Raw genomic sequence first — 21,965 nt, forward strand, 5'->3', positions numbered from 1 at the left:
ACAGTAACAGCCACATTCACACTCACCTGGCCGCCTCCTCTTCCTCCCTCCTCCTCCTCTCTCTCTCCTCCTCCCTGCGCCTTTGCAGCTCCCTCAGCTTCTCCTCTTTGACTCGGTACAGGTCGTCCAGGAGGGCCTGCTGCCTCACCTGCTTCTCCCTCAGCTCCTGATGCAGCCAGGACAGATCAAATGCATCAGAGAGAAATAAAGACTCAAGCGTCAACAAGCAGAACAATCACAACCACTGTATGGCAGCTTTAATTCTGCTACAACCACAAAGCAGCTATCTGAAGATGTACAGTACTGAATATGGTATTTTTACTCAATCTATAGAAAGTACTGGTGTAGCTTTGGAGTTGCAATCCTCATCTCTACAAACACTTTGTGGTTTGATGCAATAACACAAATACATTCCACACATGCAAAACTGATTTAAAAAAGGAGGGAGCAAATCACAGAAACATGCATTTAGATGTACATATTAAGCTGAGATCATTTATTTTCTATTTTCTAACAGTGTTTGTGTGTGTTTTACCCTCAGATTGCATCCTGTTTACACAGAAGAACAAATCCCAAGCAGGAAACAACAATACAAAAAAGATGTGGGACCAAAAGCAGATGTCTGTTTAATACTGAGTCAAAAAAAGCAAGGATGAAGTGAAGGATCAAATCATCACAGGATGAAAAGGAAAGACTGGAAGATTGCAGCTAAAGGGAAAACAAGAGGTGGGGTGGAAAAAAGGAGAAAGAGGGAGGGGTGGAGAAGATTATTACACAGTGGGAGGTGAGAGAGAGAGGGAGAGAGAGAGAGAGAGAGAGAGAGAGAGAGAGAGAGAGAGAGAGAGAGAGAGAGAGAGAGAGAGAGAGAGGAAGAAGAGGGATAACCTTGATGAGAAGGAAGAGCTGGTTGAGGCAGGCCAGCAGAGACAGAAGGCCCCGCAGGACACAGTCATCCATATCCCCAAGCTATGAAAGAAGCACACGGCGTGATGGTGCAGGGAGGGAAACAGGGCGTACGAGTGCACGAGCAGAGAAGAGAAGGTTGAAAAATAAGAAGAAAAACATCCAGAGAAAGGGAAGCAGAGGAAAAGGAGAGAAAGAAAGGGGTTAAAAGCTTTAAAGGGCAGTCAAGAAATAGTAACAATTAGAGAGAGAGAAAGAGAGGATTTATTGATGCTGCAATTATTAGTTTCAGATTGGTGATAGATTGTGAAGAGGGTGTGACATCATTCTTTGCAGGTACTTAATCATAAGGATCTCTGGCACCGTGTGTGTGTGTGTGTGGGTGGGTGGTGTGCGTTATTGTTTAGGTAACAATGTTTTCTTTGCCTGAGGGGTGAAACTTTAGATTTACTGTGACCAGTTGAACAGGATTTCATAGCAGCACTTTAAAACTCCCTGTTTTTGTAAAGCCTGCACGGAAGCAGAGAGAATACTTTTTATGATAAATACATTTTTAAATAAATAAAAAATAATTTTAGCTTAAAAAGGAATGCTGAATATCTATAATTAAGATATTTTTTTTGAATTTTAGGCAGCAATTTGTTTCCATTGTTAACTCCAAAGCAGAACACATTTCAATGAAACTTGTTAGGAGGATGGGAAATTGGCCAAGAAAGAATCCATTCAATTTTGGCACAAATCCAGACAAGGGGGGTGGATTCCAGGATTCTTTTTATCACTTTCTTTAACATTGGGAGACAGAGTGTTTTCTTACATTTTCACCAACGTCCCTGGTAGTGATTCATGGATCTTGAGGGGAAATCAGGCATATTTAAGGGAAATGATATCTATGAGTGCAGCTTTAAGTGCTGAGCCTTGGTGGAGATATGCGCTCTACTGAGTGCCACTTGAGTTCACTGTATGATCTGAAAACTAATTTCTGAATTCAAAACTTCCTCATGTATTGTGAACTTGATCTTCAACTTCAACCAAAGCAAGTTTCAAGAATCTGCATCCTGATTTTCTTTCTGTATGGAAATTAATAGAAACCAAATGAAATCTCTCAAACAGGTGACATGTAAAATGGTGACTGTATAAGTGAATATACCTCTTATGTGCTCCTTTAAATAGAGCTGATTAGTAACATCTTAATCTCTATGTACAGATGCTGAGTGTGAATATGCAGAATCTGTATGCGAGGGACAAGATTTTGGTCCCAGAAGCCTTTTGGTTTATGTTTCTCCTGACCAATCACTTTGCACTATGTTACATTCAAGTGGGCTGAATATTTTAGAGACAAGTTACAGTTATCATCATCATTCTCCACATCCTGTATCGATCTGTGCTGATCACTGACCTTAAGCTCCTTGTTGTACTGCTCCATCTGGGACAGTTTGTCTGTGGTCTCCCTCTCCAGCGTGTCCAGCTGGTCCTTCAGCCTCCGGCAGTTCACGCCTTTCTCCGTCACGTTTGAGGTCACAGAGGTCAAAGACCCAGCTACAAGCCAAAGGACACAGGTCAGAGATAACTCACAGAATTCCGTGACCAATATAATAACATGTATTGAATAAGCGCACATTTGTTACCCACATGAGATTTTGTTCAGGTTGATGTTTCGCAGCTTCTCAGTCAGCCTCTGTTGTTCCGGGACGAGCTGCGACAGCTTCATCTGCCAGTCCTGTGGCCCCAAACCAATATGCAAAATCTCAATTTAATCATATACGGAATAATTTGATGGCATAAGTGTGACAGAACTGAATCAAAAGCATTTAGTTTAACCTCAAACTGCAGCTGCAGCGTGTTGATCTCTGTGATGCGTTCATCCCTCTTCTGATTGATGAGGTCCACCTCTGCCTTCTGAATAAGCCTCTTGCTCTTAGCGTCACGGAGACGGTCTGAGATCAGCTTGTGCTTGTTGCCCTGGAGACCAGATGATACCACTGGGTTTCCATACCGTAATTAAGGCTGTTCCTAAATGTGCACGCGTGTGTGTGAATAAAGTCTCACCACAGCCTCCAGCTCCAGCTCTAGATTTCTCTTTTTGGCCCTGAGTTGGCAGATTTCTTCCTGCTCGCCCTCTCTCCTCCGTCCCAGCTCCTCCTTCTTCCCTCGCTCCCAGTCCTCCCTCTGCTGGCGCTCCATCTCCTGCTTTGCCGCCTTAAAGTGTAAAGAAACATAGTCACCATAGTTGACAATCTAGCTACTAAGTATCTCCCGTGAGGCTACCTCTATTACTCACCTCCTTCCTCTCCAGCTCCCTCAGCCTCTCCTCCTCCCTCTGTCTCTCCATCTCTCTCTGCCTCTCCAACCGCCTCTCCTCCTCCAGCCTCCTCCGGTTCTCCTGCTCCCTGGCCTCCCTCTCTCTCCTCTCCTGAGCCTCCCTCTCCTCTCTATCCCTCCGCTCCCTCTCTTTCTTCTGCTCCTCCAACAGAGCCAGTCGTCGTTTCTCCAGTTCGGCGCTGCCTCGTGCAAAGTTCTCCTTCAGCTTGTCCTCGAAGGACACTGAGAAGTGGAGGAAGAGAGAGGTATGACACAGGGCGAGATGACAGACTCAAAGATGTAACAAGTGAGCAGAGCATGCCATACCACTGCTCTTGTTTTTCTGTGCAAGGTCCATTTCTGTCGTGTCGATTAAACAGGGAGTTACAATGTAGGGCCCGGTTCCATTAACAAGCTCACTGGACTTGACTCCTCTGAAACAAGAAAAAAGGAATATATGTGGTTGGTTTGATAAAACCAGTAAATGTGTCAATCTGTGAGTGTGAGTGTGAGTGTGTGTGAGTGTGATACCTGAGAGACGGAGGAAACAAGTCCTGAGGAAGTGTGAGTGGCAGAGGTCGGCCAGTTTTAGCCATTTCTACCAGGTGCATGGCCAGAATGAACTCATCGGCTCGTAGCTGACCGTCCTTATCCACGTCTGCCAGGGTCCTATATTTACATCACAAACAGAGTCACATAGTAAACAATACAACTGACATCTGTATGTTTTTTAGGTAAATACAAAGATTCTATAGAAGCATCATTGGGTTTTGGAAACAAAAAGCAGTAAATACTGGCAACTTATCACAGTCACAGTTTTGTTATGGGGAAAAGGTTTGCAAATGGTTGCTTATTTACACTTCCAATACACACGGGAAACATTATGGCTACATTTACTAGCTGCTAACTGTGTCCGTCTGCAGCCTGGTGCTGAGCCGGCTGTATACAGTGGGTTTATTATAGCTTTTAGCTGAAAACAGCTGCCTGCTGTGGCTGAAAACAAAGCAGATGCGTTTACAGAGACTAAAAATCAGTGATGTGTCATTAATTTTAAACAACTCTTTTATCACACATTAATTGTGTGTCATTTTAGAAGTGAGTGAAAGAAATACAGGGAATATCAGATCATCCTGTTGCCACCGTTAAAATAAGATATGTGGAGCATCTTGTAAATTAGTATAACTTAATATGAAATAACTATTTGGATCATCAGGAACACATCATCATAAGTATCAGGACTTTGAGCGAGAAACTGTTTATTCTGAAGAAAGCACCACATGGATGGAAAGGAAATTGTCTCTTTTGTGGAGGAGGACATTTGGTAGTGGTTGACAGCAAGGTTATCATTTGTTACATCTACACTCTATTCAAAGGTGTTTGGTAGTTTCTCAAGAAACAATAAAATTGGTCCAAGATTGAAGTGAAACTCCAGCGAACATGGGTTCTCCTTGCCGCTCATTTCCAGAATGTTTTTTTATTATTGTTATTACTTCTTTTTTCTCTTCAATATAGGCCTAGAGCTCCGTTCATAGATAGAGACATAAATCATGGCAATAATGTTCGCAAAAAGTGTGAAGAACCCAAAATATAAGCATAGTTTTGATGTCATGTATTTGTGTATATGAGCTGTAGCCTGTGGATGATATCTATAAAGGTTCACACAGGCATCCTTATGAGTTGGATTATAAATATAACACCTTATACTCACCAGATGGTAGCTAACTGAGTCTGGGTCAGGTTTGATGCCATCAGTGCATTTCTAACCTGCGGTCCTGAAAAGTAAAAATTACATTTAAAACAACAGCAGAGTGAATTTCCCACACAATCCGATGTGGATGTGTCTGTCTGGTGTGTGGTCGAGTGGAGTTAAGAGCAATCACAAGAGCACGTGAGAGTTTGTGTGAAGTGAAACTGGCTCAGAGTATGTTCAGTCAAACTTAAACAAAACCACCCAGAAGCAGCCAAGCGGCACGAGTTTGTGTGTGTGTGTGTGTGTGTGTGTGTGTGTGTGTGTGTGTGTGTGTGTGTGTGTGTGTGTGTGTGTGTGTGTGTGTGTGTGTGTGTGTGTGTGTGTGTGTGTGTGTGTGTGTGTGTGTGTGTGTGTGTGTGTGTGTGTGTGTGTGTGTGTGTGTGTGTGTGTGTGTGTGTGTGTGTGTGTGAGAGAAGCACCTGACAAGTAGCCACTCATGAGCTGGTCTAGCGTGTTGAACTGTTGACGGTACTTCAGTCTGGACGCCTGAGGAACGGCCCAGTCGCTCGCGCCCGTCTTCGGAGAGTTGCTGGCCAGCGACGTGGTGGAGGAAGAATTTGAACTATGAACGAAGAAAAAAAACGGTCGATATGCCTGACTATCATGTGAAAGGAAACGTCACTATAACATCATGTGGTCAGCAGTGCCTTTCTCAAGCCTCGACTTATAACCACTAATTGCTCCGAGACTCCCCGGTGTTATTTCTCGTCTCTTAATTAGCTGTAGAGGACGGCAGTGCAACAACCACATGACTCTCTGAAACAAGACAGCGCTGTACTCTCAGGCAATGCTAATCAACCATTCTGTTTGTATTATAAACAATGCCTCGGCAAAGAATGGCAGGAGGGCCGATTAGGTCGATGGTGTTCATTTGAGAAGTATGTGTCTCAAGCATGTCTCTTTATGGACGGGTGGGAACTTGTCAAACTCCTCTGAAATAAAAGAAGCGGTTTCATGGAGACAATGGGAGACGGAGAGGGGGATCCTCCCTCTGCTCAAGGGCTTTTTTCCATGTGGGTATATGTTTATGAGTGTGTATGAGTCTGTTTACACATATATAAACTTGCGCAGTTGAAATTCCTCATTACAAAACTTGTTATTTGTCTTGTTAATAGACAACAACATTATATCGGAGGGTTTGATGGTTAGAAGTGGAAGGTTAAAGTGAACTGGGAGCTGTGGATCAACCTATTTCAACGTATTTACTTGACTCTCTGGTATTGAGGCCTGCACCACCTACACCTGAGGTCGGGACTTTTTGTACGAACCACTGGGCCATTCACCACAATGAAACCAGACACTACTCTTACCCTTTTCCCAAACCACACAAAACACCATGAGAAGCATCGAGGATATTAGATTACTATTGTGTGTATTTTTCTACTGAGTCGGTGAAACTGCACCAAACCTCTCCTTTGTTTACTCCTCGCAACGTCCCAGCACTGTGTAACAATTTCAGCGAGACATGAAATGCAAACAGAGAAGAAAACCTGACTAGCAAAGATGAATTATCTCATATGTCCATTTTCCCTGGCAGCTAACGTTTGTCATTGTTAGCATTAACGTCTTAAATTCCACTGGTGTCAGGTTATTCCTGCTGTCCGCTGTTGGTTTGTCAGCAGGATTACGCAAAAACTACAAAAACACTAAACTTGGTGTCACGACGGGACACTGGCCAAGACAGAAACCCCATAACTTTTGACTCGGATCCAAACAAAGTGTTTTTTTCCACTTTGACAATGCAAGGATATAACGTTTGACATTTTCACCAATTTCCCGATGGATCTTGGATCTTGATGAGAAACATCTGCCGTGTTTAGGGGACTGAAATGTGTACGATTTGGTGCAAATTCACATTCGAATCCAAATGTAGTGAATTTAAATATGGTTTTATAAGGGACTCTTGGGCCTTGGCGGAGGTATGTGCTCTATTGAGTGCCATTCCAGTTGGCTTTGAAGTTTTAGTCATAAAGTAAAATATTTTTTTTTACCAGATAGTCATAGATGAAAATTAAGGCAACACCAGAATCATATTCATTCAGTGAATGGAATTTCCTTATAGGGTTCATTCTCTGGGGACCATGAATACCTGTACATGTACTTTCATGGTATTCTGTTTAAGACTTGTTGAGATAAAATAATCAGGACAAAAGTGATGGACTCACTGATTCGCATAGCTAATAATAATAATAATAATAATAATATTAGATGGAAACCACACAATAGTGACTTCATCCTATAAGGCTGCCATTTGTTCTCCTCTAATGTTTGAGACTCTAAACAAGTCGACTTCCTACTTTAGCCGACCAGAACATCTGATTTGAATATTCCCTTCCTGTTTCCTCCTCTATCTGAGTATTTCATCTGCCTGTTTTCACATTCCGAGTCCTTCCCTGTCAAAACGCTGCTTCTTTATAAGCACTAAACTAATGTGCTGCCTGTGACTCTAAAAAACCTGCATAATAAATGGTCAATCTTAAAAAAAACACTAACTTACGAGGAAATGACATACTTTTGGGTCTAAATTTATATTTCAACCAGACCCTGATGTGCTGACCGAGGAAATGTGGTTTTTGCAAACAGCTGAATAATCCTGAAATGTGACAGTAATTTCAGTATAACATAAGCATAAGCATCTTTACAGCAGCGTTTACACAGTTTGTAATAATACACATAGTTTGTGCAGCGTGAATTCTAGTACAGTCTGGGTCTCACCTGCTGGATCCAAGGTCCAGGAGAGAGTTTGCTTTTGACATGCCAGAGGTCGGAGAGAACGCCATGGGCGAAGAGAAGCCAGAGAGAGGGAGCCCTGAAAAACAGTTGTAGGGGGGGGGGGGAGTTAGTAGTGAAAATCTAAATATGACATATTGAAGTTAATGTGAGAAAATGTGTGAGGCTTTTGTGAATGAATATAAATACATAGTGTGTATGTATGGTTTTCTTATGTAATCAATCTCTGAAATACTGCAGTTGCCCTTGAACGTAACTAATCTTATCTCTCACACTTTACAGTCGCAGCACACAGAACTCCAGCAGCAAGGTTATTGACATCTGGATAAAAACAAAGCGGATCCTGGTTGTCTGCAACATGGCACTAACGAGGACTGAGAACTGTATATATTCTTGTAAGCAGAGAAAGAGGGCGATGACAATAGAGAGGGAACACCAACTAAAATAGGAAAATTCACACTCGCTCTCATTAGATTGTTCATTTCACAGCCAAACAGTGAGAGGGAGATTAAAGGGAACATCCATGGGAGAGGTGGAAGGGGTTAGAAATAAAGACATGAGTGAGTTAAAGTAGAAATCCAAAGGAAAAGAATGACTAAATAACCCCATTGTATATATATTACATAGGTACAGTAACTGTAGTACAATTGATGGACACATCTCCATGGTGATGAGAAACAGCTCTTTCTGCAACACACACACACACACACACACACACACACACACACACACACACACACACACACACACACACACACACACACACACACACACACACACACACACACACACACATACTGATATGTCCATTCTCTGCATTGCATAAGACCTCAGGGAGTAGATAGATAAGCTGCAGCCTTTTCATGCTGGATATGTAATCCCCACTACACTGCTGCACCACTGAAGCTCAGGACCTGAATAACTTACCCTGACACACTAAATATCACACTCAAGCACTGGGTTGCAGAAGATACATGTGAATCCATCTGTACGATTATTCAGTAAGTTCTTCCTGAGTTGTTATCTAGTGTATGGAGAGGTTTAAATTAGTGATTGCTAAGTGGGCAAAACCATTCAAACTTAATTTAAAATCTTTCCACTTTGTAGTTCTATTTAAAACCATTTGAATCAAGTGTCAAATCAGAAACCATATTTCATATTCTGTCTTGGATCATATGTTAGGAAGCATTAGCTACGTCAGCCTCTTGACCCAGAGTCTAAATTGAATGAACTGGTGATAATCCATTCCTCACTATGCATCTATTTAGAATGGTTCTGCTGCAGAACCAACCTGTATTGTTGGGAACGAGTGGTGGGGTGAGGAGGCTGACATTGACGTTGGGGGGTCCGGCGCTTCCCAGGGAGGTGATGAGGGAAAAAGGCCTTGACATCGGCACCAGGGGTTGCACAGAGGGCATGGGGGGGTTACCCGGGATGTGTGTTAGGATGGGCATGGCGGACATAGTCGACATGGAGGACAGACCAACAGACAGATTTGGCATAGAACCCATTCCTACAAGGAGGAAATACACAGGTGAATGAGTTAAAGAGACTCAGATGAAAGTTAGATTTAAAAATGGGTTACTTTCATTATTGAACATGTTTCCTTTAAAATACATATCACAGGGAAAGAGTGAAAAAGTAATATTTTTGTACTGTAGTTAAATGATGAACATTTTCTACCGAAACGTGCTGATGACGGGACAGTTGGGACCGAATTGGAGACTGGAGACTGCTTCATGATGATTGGCAGGACAGAGGGCATATTCCGGCCCTGAAGCTTGAGTTTGATGAGCTTCATAGCGATGGAGAACTCGAGTCTGTCCATCTTCCCATCACCCTCCATGTCGGCAAGGTTCCTACAGGAGGGGGAAGGGGCGAGCGATAAAAACATGATCCGTTTATAGCAAATCGTACATTCCTGGTCATTTCTTTTGTTTTGTGAAAATAGAAACGAGGAGTTTTACAAGGGACAAAGCTCTGCTGGGACTGAATTCCAGTACTGTTATTCACACAAATACCAACACACACACACACACACACACACACACACACACACACACACACACACACACACACACACACACACACACACACACACACACACACACACACACACACACACACACACACACACACACACACACACACACCCCTTGCTCTCACACACACACAGTTTACTAGGTGGGGCAGGCTGCAAAGGAAGTGAGCGCTCAATAGGAAGTTGAGAGCAGGCTAAACTAACTCTGAACAAAAACAAAGATTTGACACAGTGAACAACGTGGTCTTGATTACACAATATATCTACATAAAAGTTTCACTCTTTTAAGCTCGACATTAGGTTCATATACAAAAACAGATGGATCCTTCTCTCCATACTCTGCGTTCATTTCGTCCCTATTTGTGTCGTCTGAGAGCTTACGGATACAAACGAAATGGAGAAGTACCACCGGAAACCATAGGGGGGCACTGTAGCTAATAGTTCAAGCGAGACAACCATAGAACACGAGGAGGAAATTATACAATGGCGGACCTTTTTGAGGAGAGACTTTAAGAGTTGGTAAGAAATTACCGTCGACATGTTGGTTGTTGTCAGAAAGTCTAGACTCTGTGCTGCCCTCTAGTGGATGTATTGCTTGACAACAATGCCAATGTAAAACAACACACGGAAGTACGTGGGCAGTGATGGTTACATCGTTTGAAACACATGTATCATTATATACACGTTAAGGCAGCATAGATGAGCCTTTAGTCATTGGTTGATACTGACCAGATCTCAGCCAGGACAGATGGGGGCAGGCCAGACTGGAGGAAGAACTTCCTCGCTTGTTCTCCTGCAGATGGACACATTTTTTTTTTACAGAGACAGACATTTGATACAGTTAGCTCACTGACGACAATTCAAGATGTTACACATAAACAAGCACTTAGTCTGTTTGTTATGACCACAGCTTACCTGAGACATAGCCGAGCACGGGGGTGAGGGTATCAAACTGTTTGTCGTGTTTCCCCTTCTCCTCCAGAGTGATGGCCCACACACTGGCTCCGCCTGGACAAAATCAAGAGCCAAGGCGGAATTTTGAAATGTTTTAAATTGACATGCATCAAACAGGATTGTGAGAGCATCTCACGTCCTGGAGTCGGTGTAAATCCTTCCTTTATCTTTACTCTGCAATAACATCACATACGAGTATGAACCAGAGGGCTCCCCAGTAACTGACGGGTTAGGAGGCATAGCACATAACCACAGCCTCTCTGGATCGAATTCTGACTGTTTGGTTTTCACATATCTAACCTCAATTTCCCACCCTGTGTTTCCAATCTCTGTCTCAACTGTCAACTTTTAAAGACAGAAAAATGGCCAAAACATGATCTTTAAAAAAAACAACAACCAAAAAACAGAAGGGAGCAAAAGGTTATATGAGCACAAAGTTGTGCGTAGTTAAATGGGATTTTAATAGAAATGTATACATTTTTTTCCTGTATTTCTTTCACTCACTTCTAAATGGGTCTGTTTATAACAAATATTTTGATAAAATCTGGACCAATCTCACACCTGAAAACGGTGTGGTTGCCAAAATGCCAAACTCGAGGCTTTCAAAACTGCAGTTCACCAACCAATGGGTGATGCCACGGTGGGTAGCCACTTGGGACATAGATCAGAGTGGTGGACCAACCAGTCAAATGATCACACAACCGATCAATCAACCAACTGTGCATGAATAAAGAAGAACTTGAACCAATAAAAAGCTATAACAAAGATACAAACTCACAAATGCACACACACCACACAAACAATACAACACTTGATGCTGCTGGTGCATATACAAGAATAACTCACGACTTGAATAAATGCTACAATATTATTTTAAGGAAAATATTTAATATAAACGGAGAAAGCTCAACAATTTGAAACCATCATGTGTTAGCTGAGCTTCACCCACAAATGCACAGAAATCCAGCTCCACATTTCAAGTCCCCAAAGCAGAAATGCTGACACCAAATTCAGCACAGTCGTTTTTTTTTTTAACTCACCCTCCAAAAAGTCTGCATAATTTCCATCCCAAATAAGATCTCCCCCACAGATGAAACCACTCTTTACCAACTCCCGACAATGATTAATGTATAAAAGTGTACAGTCAGCTGTTTTTGCACTCCGCACGCATCTTGCATATCTCAAGGTAAGCTCAGGGTTGGCCATGAATTAAATATAAAGTCCAATGTGCTGTGGGGGGGTGAATGAGGCTCAGTTCTTACTCAGTTTCATGAGACATCTTAAATAGAAGGGGGAGCTGATAATCAATTAATCATGATGGAATACATGAAATTAATCAAATCATAGCACAATCAAGGGCAAACTCAAAGCCTCATCCTTCACTGCTTAAACTGAACTTCACAGCCAGTTTTAGGAGATAATTGACTGTGTGGACACTATGCACAGATGGATCCGTCCATATGGCAGCAATTGAATGACTAAGGCAAAGATAAGGAGACAAAGACAGATAATGGACACAGGCAGCGGAGGAGAGTGATGCACAACGGATGAAGTCACACTAGAGCAACAAAGTGTCGGACTAGATTATCGACTGTAAACCACGTCCAGAGAGTTTCGTGCAGCTCGCTTCAACCGCCTCGTCTTTCTCTGCTCGACAGCGACAGACGGGCCTCCCTGATGCCACTGGTTGTCGCCATAGGAACCACAGCACCGCCGTCAAACTAAATGTTTACACAGACTTTTCCCCAACGCAGAGTGTTGAGTGTGTTATTTATGTTCTATCATTATAAGCCCACCATTGGTTTGAAGCTCGCTGAAACATCCTCGTATGAAAATGTACAATTTACAAAGAAAACAAAAATAACGTATTATTCATTCTACATACATGTGTCTATCCATTTATATTAAATGTAAAGGAAAGGAATTACAAGAAGGAAAAGATGACTGCAAAGCAACTTAATTCTCACTGTGGAAAGGTTTTCACGTCATATCAAAAACTGGGCCAAAGTTAACATTACAGCTCTTTAATGGGAACAAACCAACAGATGTTGTGTGGCCTCGTTATATTCTTTATTTTTATATATGCACACATATACTAACACAAATATGTGATTGCTTTTGATTATGATGTTACAATATTCACTGTTTGAGCCATGAGAACTGTACAGTGAACTACAGTTTAGCCATTAATAACAACTCTGACTCAGATTCTTATAAAAAACAGGATTCTCTTCTTTCTGATCTGTGGTAGATGTGTTCATATAGAAAAACATGTGTTATGGTGAAATATTATTACTGAAGAAAAATCAAATACTTAAGAATGTTATGGGTGTGTGTCTTTATAGACCTGGTATCCATGCTGTAATTTATTCACCCGCTTCAGGAAATACCACCCTGCCCATGATGGCACTTCCTCCCCAACACTAACCCAAACAACCCACTGGCTCTTGTTAACCACACACATGTATTACACACACACACACACACACACACACACACACACACACACACACACACACACACACACACACACACACACACACACACACACACACACACACACACACACACACACACACACACACACACACACACACACACACACACACACACACACACACACCTCTGAGGAATGACGAAATGCACTGCTTAGCTTCGGTAACAGCACAGTCTGTAGCAAAAAAAAAGAGGAAACTGGAGCGAGTTTTAAAAAGATTAAAGGTTTTCTAAAACAGTATGTATGAGGGGATACATAACCTGCTGGCTTCACTCAGAAATCTGCCTTGAGCTGGTTTCAATATCTAACAAACCTGAACCACCGGAGCAACACCTGCTCACGTCGAGGCCTTTTCCCTGAAAAAGCCAATATTAGCAGCTCACGGCACCCGACCTACCTCTTGCAGTGTCAGCAAAATGCAGCCGTTAAACAGGAGAAAGTAATTAATCTCACACGGGGATGTGAGTATTCTTCACATTGTCTCTTTGGCTTTGACAGACCCCATTTAGAAGCTATTGTAAGTGAGATATTTAGCACAGTGCCTATGGGACATGTGGCCGCATCCACCATAAGCCTGTCAGTTGTTTCAGAATCAGCGTGTGTATAAGCGAGGGCTGGATGCTCTGAGATAAGTGTGACAATGCAAAGCTTCTTACAAGGCAATGGCAGAATCCATCGTCTTCTGTGGCTTGACGATAGTGATGGAAACATATGGCAACTCAACGGGAGACCAGTTAAAATGATGCCAACAAAAGCTCGACGCCAATTATGATGCGTATGTAAGACCGGAGGGTTTTTTGAGCTGAAGTCTTGTGGACATTACAGAATTTTCTTGCCAAGAGTTACATGAAAAGGTCGATATCTCTCTTGTGTCTGTATGGTGAAGCCATGAAGACTGAAAGCAGAGGGAAACGGCTATCCTGCGTCCACAAATGAAAATTGCAACAAGTGACTTCCCAAGCTAATGTTAGCTGCGTTTCTAGCGCAAGAACTTTCCCCTGGAACTAGGAACCTTTGCAGGAACTCAATTAAGTTCCAGATAAATCTTTTTACCCACCAAAAAGTCCCTGCTTTGTGGAGTAGTGCTTCACAAATGTACAATAACTTTAGAGGTAGTACTTGTAACACTCAGGAAGCCTCATTGGTCAAGTGTTCAAGTATTTTGTCTGAGCTGGTAAATCTTTGCAATAGCTCGTAAAATCCACTTTGAGTCTAGCTTTTCCGCTGCTTTGAATACTCTTCGTTAATAGCTCTCGTCTCTTTTACGATCTACAGCAGCAAGTTTACTGTTGTTGTAGTGTTGTAGGTTGTTCATATGTCAGCAGGCTAATTTGCCTAATTTCTCCTGGTCTTTAGACCTCGGTGAAAGAAAACCTTTTAGTTCCTTTAAATAAAATTTTAAGGATTAAATGTTCCTGGACCTTCTGGTCAAAATGTGGTTGTTAAGACCATAAGGTACCAGACAACCAGCCGTGACTGTTCTAGGTCAGCGGGTTAGCTAGTTGTTTCCCCTGTTTCAAGTCTTTCTGCGATGCTAAGCTAATTGCTTAAGTCAATGGCTATCCCTGTCTTTGAGCAACCTTGTCTGGCATCTTTATCCCACAGTTTCCAAGCACAATTTCACTCCTGCAGGCTACCACTGGAGATCCTAATTTATGTCTTGGCTTGTATGGTAAAATACAAACATCAAAGTCAACAGATATCCCTTTATCCAATCCACACATATCCACATGCTGTCATGGCTACTACTTGGACCTTAGTACTAAGAGGAAACGTATAAACAGCATCCTGCATAGCAGCCTAGAACACAGACCCTCAGCAAATACACTAGAGCATTTCAGCCAGTATTGACACAATACAGTTTAACGTACAGTCCATCCACAGACAACGTCTCCTGCACTGAATTTAAACCGACTGTACAACACTTCCGCTCCTCAGCAGCTGCGACACAAACAGCCTGGTGTGGCTTCAGCTCCCTTTGTCAGCCTGTGTGCTGCTGTTGTCTAGGTGCCACACAGTCCACAGGAGATGATCGAGTCAAACCTCCAGACTCCCAGCGCACGTCTCAGGGGGGAAACAACCTCTCGGCTTTCATGACTATTTACATATCAAACACTTCACCTGGGGAGGACAAGGTTATGGTTCAGATAGCGTCATTGGATCAACAGTCTCTGTGCGCTGCAGCATTTTACACACAAACACACACACCTCCCTCTCCAGGAGTGTTGCATACTATCCACCAGACTAATGACTTTACAGATGCCTCATTGCAGATTCACTGTGTTAATGAAGGTGCAGTAGCTCAACGACCTCCTCCTCCCATACTGTACATTTCCACGGAGAAAGTAATGACATACTGAGTTTCTGAATTGCGTTCTCCAGTGTCTGTCCACTGGACAGAATTGGAGCAGACGTTTTAACTTTTGTTTAACTGCTGGAATTAGTCATGTGGACAAGATGCACACACAAACACAAACACACACTTTCTCTGAGGCGTTTCTCACAGAATCCCTTACAGAGCTACCACTGCCGTTCTGCGATCAAACGCCGGAGACAAGAGGATTATTGCAAATACACACGCTGCTGACCAAATCTGTCCATGCCAAGGACAAAACAGACGCAGTCTCCCGCACAAAGCACACACCGAATAGTTCGAACATACAGCAACAGTGTCGTGGGATCAGATATGGGTTTGGTTAAAGTCCAATGTTTCACTTCAGGTCCAGATCAATATCCCATTACCACAATCTCAGGGTTCTCAGGTCCTGTCTTTGCCTGTGTCACCTGTAAAGCTGTGGGTTGCTGTGATCAGACTGAAACAAATGCACTAATTTGCTGCTTATTGGTCAGCTCTGACTGTGTCTGCATTTTATTCCCCTCATCCATCATTTTCATTCAAGTTCATTTTCAGCCTGAGCGCCATCCCCGTATTTGGCGAAGCGTATTTGCCTCAAATGGTCAAACGTATCAAGAGCACACAGGCAGAATAAAGTGTTCTTACCATTCATGGCTGCAGGTGGAGAGCACGGGCAGAGAGGGAAGTCCTCTACTCAGCTGGCTAGCTCTCAGACATCTGCAGAGAAAGAGAGAGAAAGACGTGAGTGTAACTGTGCCGAGTTTGTGTGTGTGCGTGTTTGTCGCCAGCATGCATGTGTGTGAGTGAAAAATGGGAACAGAAAAGATTGAAATGCGCGCGAGAGCAAGGAAAGAAAAAAGAAATCTCATCTGTCTGTTCACAATGCAAAGGGAAGGCACAGTGAGCGGCGAACACGCTGAGGGCTGACAAGAAAGAGTGAGGGAGGGACAGAGGAGGTGGAAATAAAGAGCAAGGAGAGGGGGGGTGGAAGAGAAAGAGAGAGGAGAGGGTGAGGAGAAGAGCAGCGCTACAGACAATGCAGACGGAGAGATGTAGGCAAGAGGAGGACAGGCAGTGGAGGAGAAATGACGGTGGTCAGGGAGGAAGGCAGCTTTCATCCCAATCTGCTCACAGATCACAGACGGCTGCTCCAGCCAAAATTCTTCTCTAATCTTAGCGTCTCTTTATTTATACACTTTGACATTTGGGTTTATATACAAGCACCATGGAATTTGGCCTCATCGTTTTTTAGAAACATAAATATTTGTCCTATTTATAGAAACATAATCATTTGTCTTAATTACAAACATACATTTTATTATTAGGGATATATATTGTCCTATAATATTAGTATCAATGTGAATATAAATATCAGTCTTGTTAGAAATATAAATATTTGTCTAATCATTCTAAGGATGAATATAGCCTCCATCTTACTTAGAATATATATTTATTAGGAATATAAATGTTGGACATGAATATAAATATTTTTTTACCTTATTAGGACTATGAATATTTTTCTAAGCTGGAATAAAGGTATTTGTTGTGTTCAGTGATATACATATTTGTTGTTATTCATAGAAATATTTGTCTTATTATAAATATGCTATTATTAGGAAAATTATTATTTGTCATGGCAGGACTATAAACATTTCTTGTGTTTTGAATACTTGTCTGAGAAGGAATGTAAATATTTTAGTCTTACTAAACAAACAAATATTTATGTAAATAGGGAAATAAGGAATATAAACATTTGTCTTAAAAATATAAACATTTGTATTACAATGTATTTATAGTACACATTGGTCTTGATAAGAATATGTTTTTGTTCTCGTTCACTTTTTAGTGCTATAAATATTTTTGATAAATCGCACTAGAAAACGTATAAATCAGAATTTTATTATACACTGTATATTCCCACCTGTATCTGCATTGCATACACTCACTCACAAAATGAAAAATGCATGTACTGAGTGCAGTCTGCAGACACTGTGAGCTACAGGGAGCTGATGCGATTCCTGTTGGATCATTGTCAGTGTCCCAGAAAGAGAAGAGGACAGATGTCGTTTCATGTCCTCTTGATTTCTCTTTCTAATAATCTTCTTCCTTTGCTGTGCTGTTGTTTGTGAATCATTTTAACCTCAATTGCTCTGGCAATATACTCCACACATTCTCGATCATGCTTGATACATCTTCAAATTAAGATCGTGCCCTTCTCTACAGAGGGACTTCTCACACAATAGGCTAACTAACTAACTAACTAACTAACTAACTAACTAACTAACTAACTATTCATCCATCTATATCTATAGATAACCAGCTGGTATATTCTCAGCTCTGTTTGCCCTTAGCTCCAATAAATCCCCTCTCTGCTTTCACCAAATCACTCCTTCATTTTTTCACCTCACTCTCCACTCTATCCTCCTCTATTTCTGCTCCCGTATTTCTTATTTATCCCTCATTGGACCTTGCATCCCCTCTTATAGGATTCACACCCGATTCCTATCAAGCCTCGCGTCTGTTCTGCACCTGATACACAATGCACCATCACTGGCTTCACTCTCCTCGTATGAATTCCTGGAGGGGAGACCTGTGGTGGCTGTAGTATAAATCACTCCCTGTTCACTCAGAAGCTGCCAATTACTTAAGAGCAATGGACCACTCACTGTGGCGTACGCCTGTGAATGCACAAAAATATATATTGCAAGCTCTCACACACACATACACACAGCATGGGCAAAAAACAACACACACAACCAAGCAAACAACGATGAAACCTCCACGTCCAAAACCATAAATCCATCATGGGAAAATACACATGACATCACAAAGAAAGGAAACTGTGACGCAAATAAAATCTTGTAAATCATATTAAAGTTACAGTTAACTGTGTATTTATCCAGATTCAGTAATCATTGCATCATAAACTGGGTTTTAAAAACTCTATCCACCCTAAATTCTTGTGAAATGAGACACAGAGTGAGTGTGGAGATGTATCGACTATATTGTGCCCTCAAATACCCCAATAAAAATTGTGTCTGCCAAGAATCCCACAATGCAGTGCTCCACATTATACACAAAAATTACCTCTGAGTGACTTTTAATCTGACAGTGATGGCAAGTAATTGCCTAAAATATGAAAATCACTGTAAAACATTTTCTTTTATACGATTGGTTGTCAGCCAACCTAGCTGAAATGCAATAATACAATGCAATGCAATATAATACAGCTGAGCTACATTAAAGTCCTGGCTTCATGGCGGATGTTCAGCTTAACAATTCAACTTTGTGGTGATTTTAGAGGATGTAATTTGTGGTGCTGTCAAACTCAGTTGCATTACAGGGACAAGGGTGGTCCTGTTACTTCGATGACCCAATGAGGGGTTGGGTCAATAACAGGAAGTGCTGCTCATACCTCCATCAAGGTCCAACAGTCCCCTTAAATTCAGTCAAGCTGCAGCAGATTTCACACACTCATAGATATCAGTTGCCTAAATGTGCCTGATTTTTATCATCAAGGTCCATTCATTATTCCCCGGGAAAATTGTGAAAATATTTGAAAAACTGATTGCACAATGTTAGAGAAAGCGACCTATACTGCATCTTTCCAACAAGTTCTGTGGAAACCTGTTCAGTTGCTTTCATGTAATTCAGCTTACAAACAAACAAACCAGCAAACAAACCAACAGGGGTGAAAACTTAGCTTCCTTTGTGGACGTATCAATAATGCAACGGCAGTGCAAACAGATAATCATGCAGATGTGAGGAGCAAGTTAATGTTTCCACTATATATCAGAATACAGATCTAAACAGGTGGTCTGAGTGTTTTCACACACAACACTTGCATCGAGGGTTCACTCAGAATTAAATACAAAAAAACATCTAGAGTGCAGAGCAGCGGTTCTGCCGATGGAATCACCTTGTTGATGAGAGAGGTCAGGGAATGATGATCTGACTTGTTGTAGCTGACAGAGGAGGCTATAGTAACTCAGATAACCACTCTTTACAGCTGTGGTGAGCAGAGACGTATCTCAAAAGGAAACAACGCCAGGAATGGATGGCTACAGCAGAAGAAGACCATGTCGGAGCGGTGAACACAGGCTGAAACATGAACTGGTCTGATGAAGCTGGATTTCTGCTGAGGAACAGCATTAACCCAGCCGTGACCCAAAGTGCCTTGTGTAAACAGTCCAGGATGGTGCTGATGGTGCTGATGTACGTGATCAATCACTGTTTCTAATGGCTACTTCCAGCAGGATGAATGATCCATGTCACAAAGCAGCAGCATCTCAAACTAGTTTCATATCGGTGGTCACCAGATCGGAATCTCACAGAATTGAGATTTGTAGCATTAAACATTATAGCAGAATCTCAAAGGAAAGTTTCCAACATCTTGTGAACAAGCCGACCTGAAGCTGTTTTAAGAGCAAATGGAAGAACTACCCAGTATTAGTATGATGTTCCTAATAAAGTGATCACACGAAGCTAAGTAGATATTGACAGAATATTCAGTGAACTGTTCCTTTACAATATGTCTGAGCTTTGCAGCTGTACATACAGTATGTGTATTTCCTGAATGTGCGCTGCTTACATTCCTGAAAGCAAACACTCGGTATGATCCGCCCTCATACTCAAACACGTCTGCACCCTGAGGTGTGTGTGCGGCTTCAAATACAAGATATTATCTCCTATTGGCTTTGTTGTTCAAACAGGACACATCCTGGATAAAGAGCAACACAACAGGTCACAGAGGACTTCAACACCGACTCCACCACCCAAAAATGCCCGAGGAGAGCTCGAAGGAACGTGATCATTTCTGAAATGTCATAACGCGTTTCCGATTTGATTTGGCTTGTAGCTCGCTCTGGCTCGATATGACAGATGTAATGTTGCAGAGCGATATCGGAAAAGCAATCAATCCCACAGTGTGGACAGCTCACACCAAACATCTCAACGCTACTTCAAGTGAAGTCAGCCCTGATCCAACTGCTGAACAGTAGTCTGAATAGAGCTCATCTGATTTGTTGGTTGGCTGATTAAAAAACAAAACCAATTTGAGGTGTATATATTTGGTTGTATTTGTTATTCAGAGCTATGAACTGTGCCTAGGAGGTTGTGTTTTTGTTTCAAACTACTGGAGAGATTAACACAGAACTTGGTGGAAGGATTCAGTTTGGGTCAGGAGGGAACCCCTTAAACCTACGAGGAACAATTTTCAAAATATTAAGTATTAAGTAAGACAGATTGTTTATGAACTTTCAAACAAATCTTCTGGGGACAACAATAAGGATGAAATTCGTCCCCCATCCATCTCTTGTGATGTCACTGTTGCAGTGGCAGCCACCAAAGTGAAGTTTCCCCCGACATAGACGGTGTGTTGATGTGGAGAAACGCTACACGTTGCACTTTTCAAGTTTCTGATTGGAGGAACAGTGTGAGTCACTATCCGGGCCAGACGCTTGCTGACCCACAGCACCGAGGGAGAAAATGAATCAAAGAACCTTTGACTCTGCCCTGCATGCTGATTGACACCTGTGTGCACCGTGCTGCACCGAGTCGGATGTGCATATCAATGCGCCGGCCTGTGTGTGTGTGTGTGTGTGTGTGTGTGTGTGACACACACTCACACACACAGAGGGGCACCCTGTTCTAGCAGACACAGCCCAGGAAGCTTTGCTGAGCCCGAGGAGGAAGAAAGAAGCCTGTGTGTGTTTGTTTGTGTGTGTGTGTGTGTGCATGTATTTTCCTGCTCATTCAAAACACACAGACACACACACACACACACACACACACACACACACACACACACACACACACACACACACACACACACACACACACACACACACACACACACACACACACACACACACACACACACACACACACACACACACACACACCTTCCTGTTTTGTGCTGCAGGGGAAAATCAGCACGCTTCCACCTGAAATAATTATTCTTATATCCATCCTTTTTATGTGGGTCACCTCGAGCAATGATACTCCCCCCCCCCATCCTTTAAACGCACACTCAGCAGCATGTCCGACCTCAGAGTCTCTTACCTGTGTCACTTCAGCACAAGAACTTTACTCTCGACCCCAAAAATAAAACTGTCACAGACGGATTCATCTCCATGAAACTGTGACTGTCACGTAAAAATATACCCTGGATGACCTTTGGCTCACACTTCCAGTATGAAGATTATTGTTTATGTTCGTCTCTCTCTCTCTCTCTCTCTCTCTCTCTCTGTGTGTGTTATGTAATTCATTGTTTCTTGGCAGGTGCATATGCAACAGTCCCTGGGATCAGGCCAGGTGCCATATGAACTACAGTTTAAATGGACTTTGCCACTTCAGCAAAGAAAGCCTCCTGTTTTCACTGAGAGCAGCAGAACACACACGCACACACGCGCACAAAGCAATCTCTATAATTAGT

The 21,965-nt window shown here is 42.3% G+C and overlaps 1 protein-coding gene across 9 annotated transcripts in view; it reads right to left on the minus strand.

Annotated features, from left to right (window-relative positions):
* itsn2a (intersectin 2a) overlaps positions 1-21,965 on the minus strand; it is a 37,338-nt gene that overhangs the window by 14,037 nt on the left and 1,336 nt on the right. For 5 of the 9 annotated variants that reach the window (XM_035144450.2, XM_035144448.2, XM_035144449.2 and 2 more), the window contains exons 2-18: positions 16,175-16,246; positions 10,638-10,730; positions 10,452-10,515; positions 9,365-9,540; positions 8,973-9,194; positions 7,667-7,760; positions 5,371-5,513; positions 4,910-4,973; positions 3,733-3,870; positions 3,529-3,635; positions 3,182-3,444; positions 2,950-3,099; positions 2,722-2,862; positions 2,533-2,620; positions 2,300-2,439; positions 886-966; positions 27-166 (exon numbers count right to left, since the gene is read on the minus strand). In XM_035144450.2, the coding sequence (XP_035000341.1) occupies positions 27-166; positions 886-966; positions 2,300-2,439; positions 2,533-2,620; positions 2,722-2,862; positions 2,950-3,099; positions 3,182-3,444; positions 3,529-3,635; positions 3,733-3,870; positions 4,910-4,973; positions 5,371-5,513; positions 7,667-7,760; positions 8,973-9,194; positions 9,365-9,540; positions 10,452-10,515; positions 10,638-10,730; positions 16,175-16,181 (2,111 nt within the window). In that variant the 5' untranslated portion in view covers positions 16,182-16,246. Of the gene's footprint in view, positions 1-26; positions 167-885; positions 967-2,299; positions 2,440-2,532; positions 2,621-2,721; positions 2,863-2,949; positions 3,100-3,181; positions 3,445-3,528; positions 3,636-3,732; positions 3,871-4,909; positions 4,974-5,370; positions 5,514-7,666; positions 7,761-8,972; positions 9,195-9,364; positions 9,541-10,451; positions 10,516-10,637; positions 10,731-16,174; positions 16,621-21,965 lie in introns of those variants that run through there. The other 4 variants (XM_035144454.2, XM_035144453.2, XM_035144452.2 and 1 more) reach the window with 3 other exon arrangements.

The sequence above is a fragment of the Hippoglossus stenolepis genome, chromosome 20 (genome assembly GCF_022539355.2).
Source record: "Hippoglossus stenolepis isolate QCI-W04-F060 chromosome 20, HSTE1.2, whole genome shotgun sequence".
Classification (NCBI taxonomy): domain Eukaryota; kingdom Metazoa; phylum Chordata; class Actinopteri; order Pleuronectiformes; family Pleuronectidae; genus Hippoglossus; species Hippoglossus stenolepis.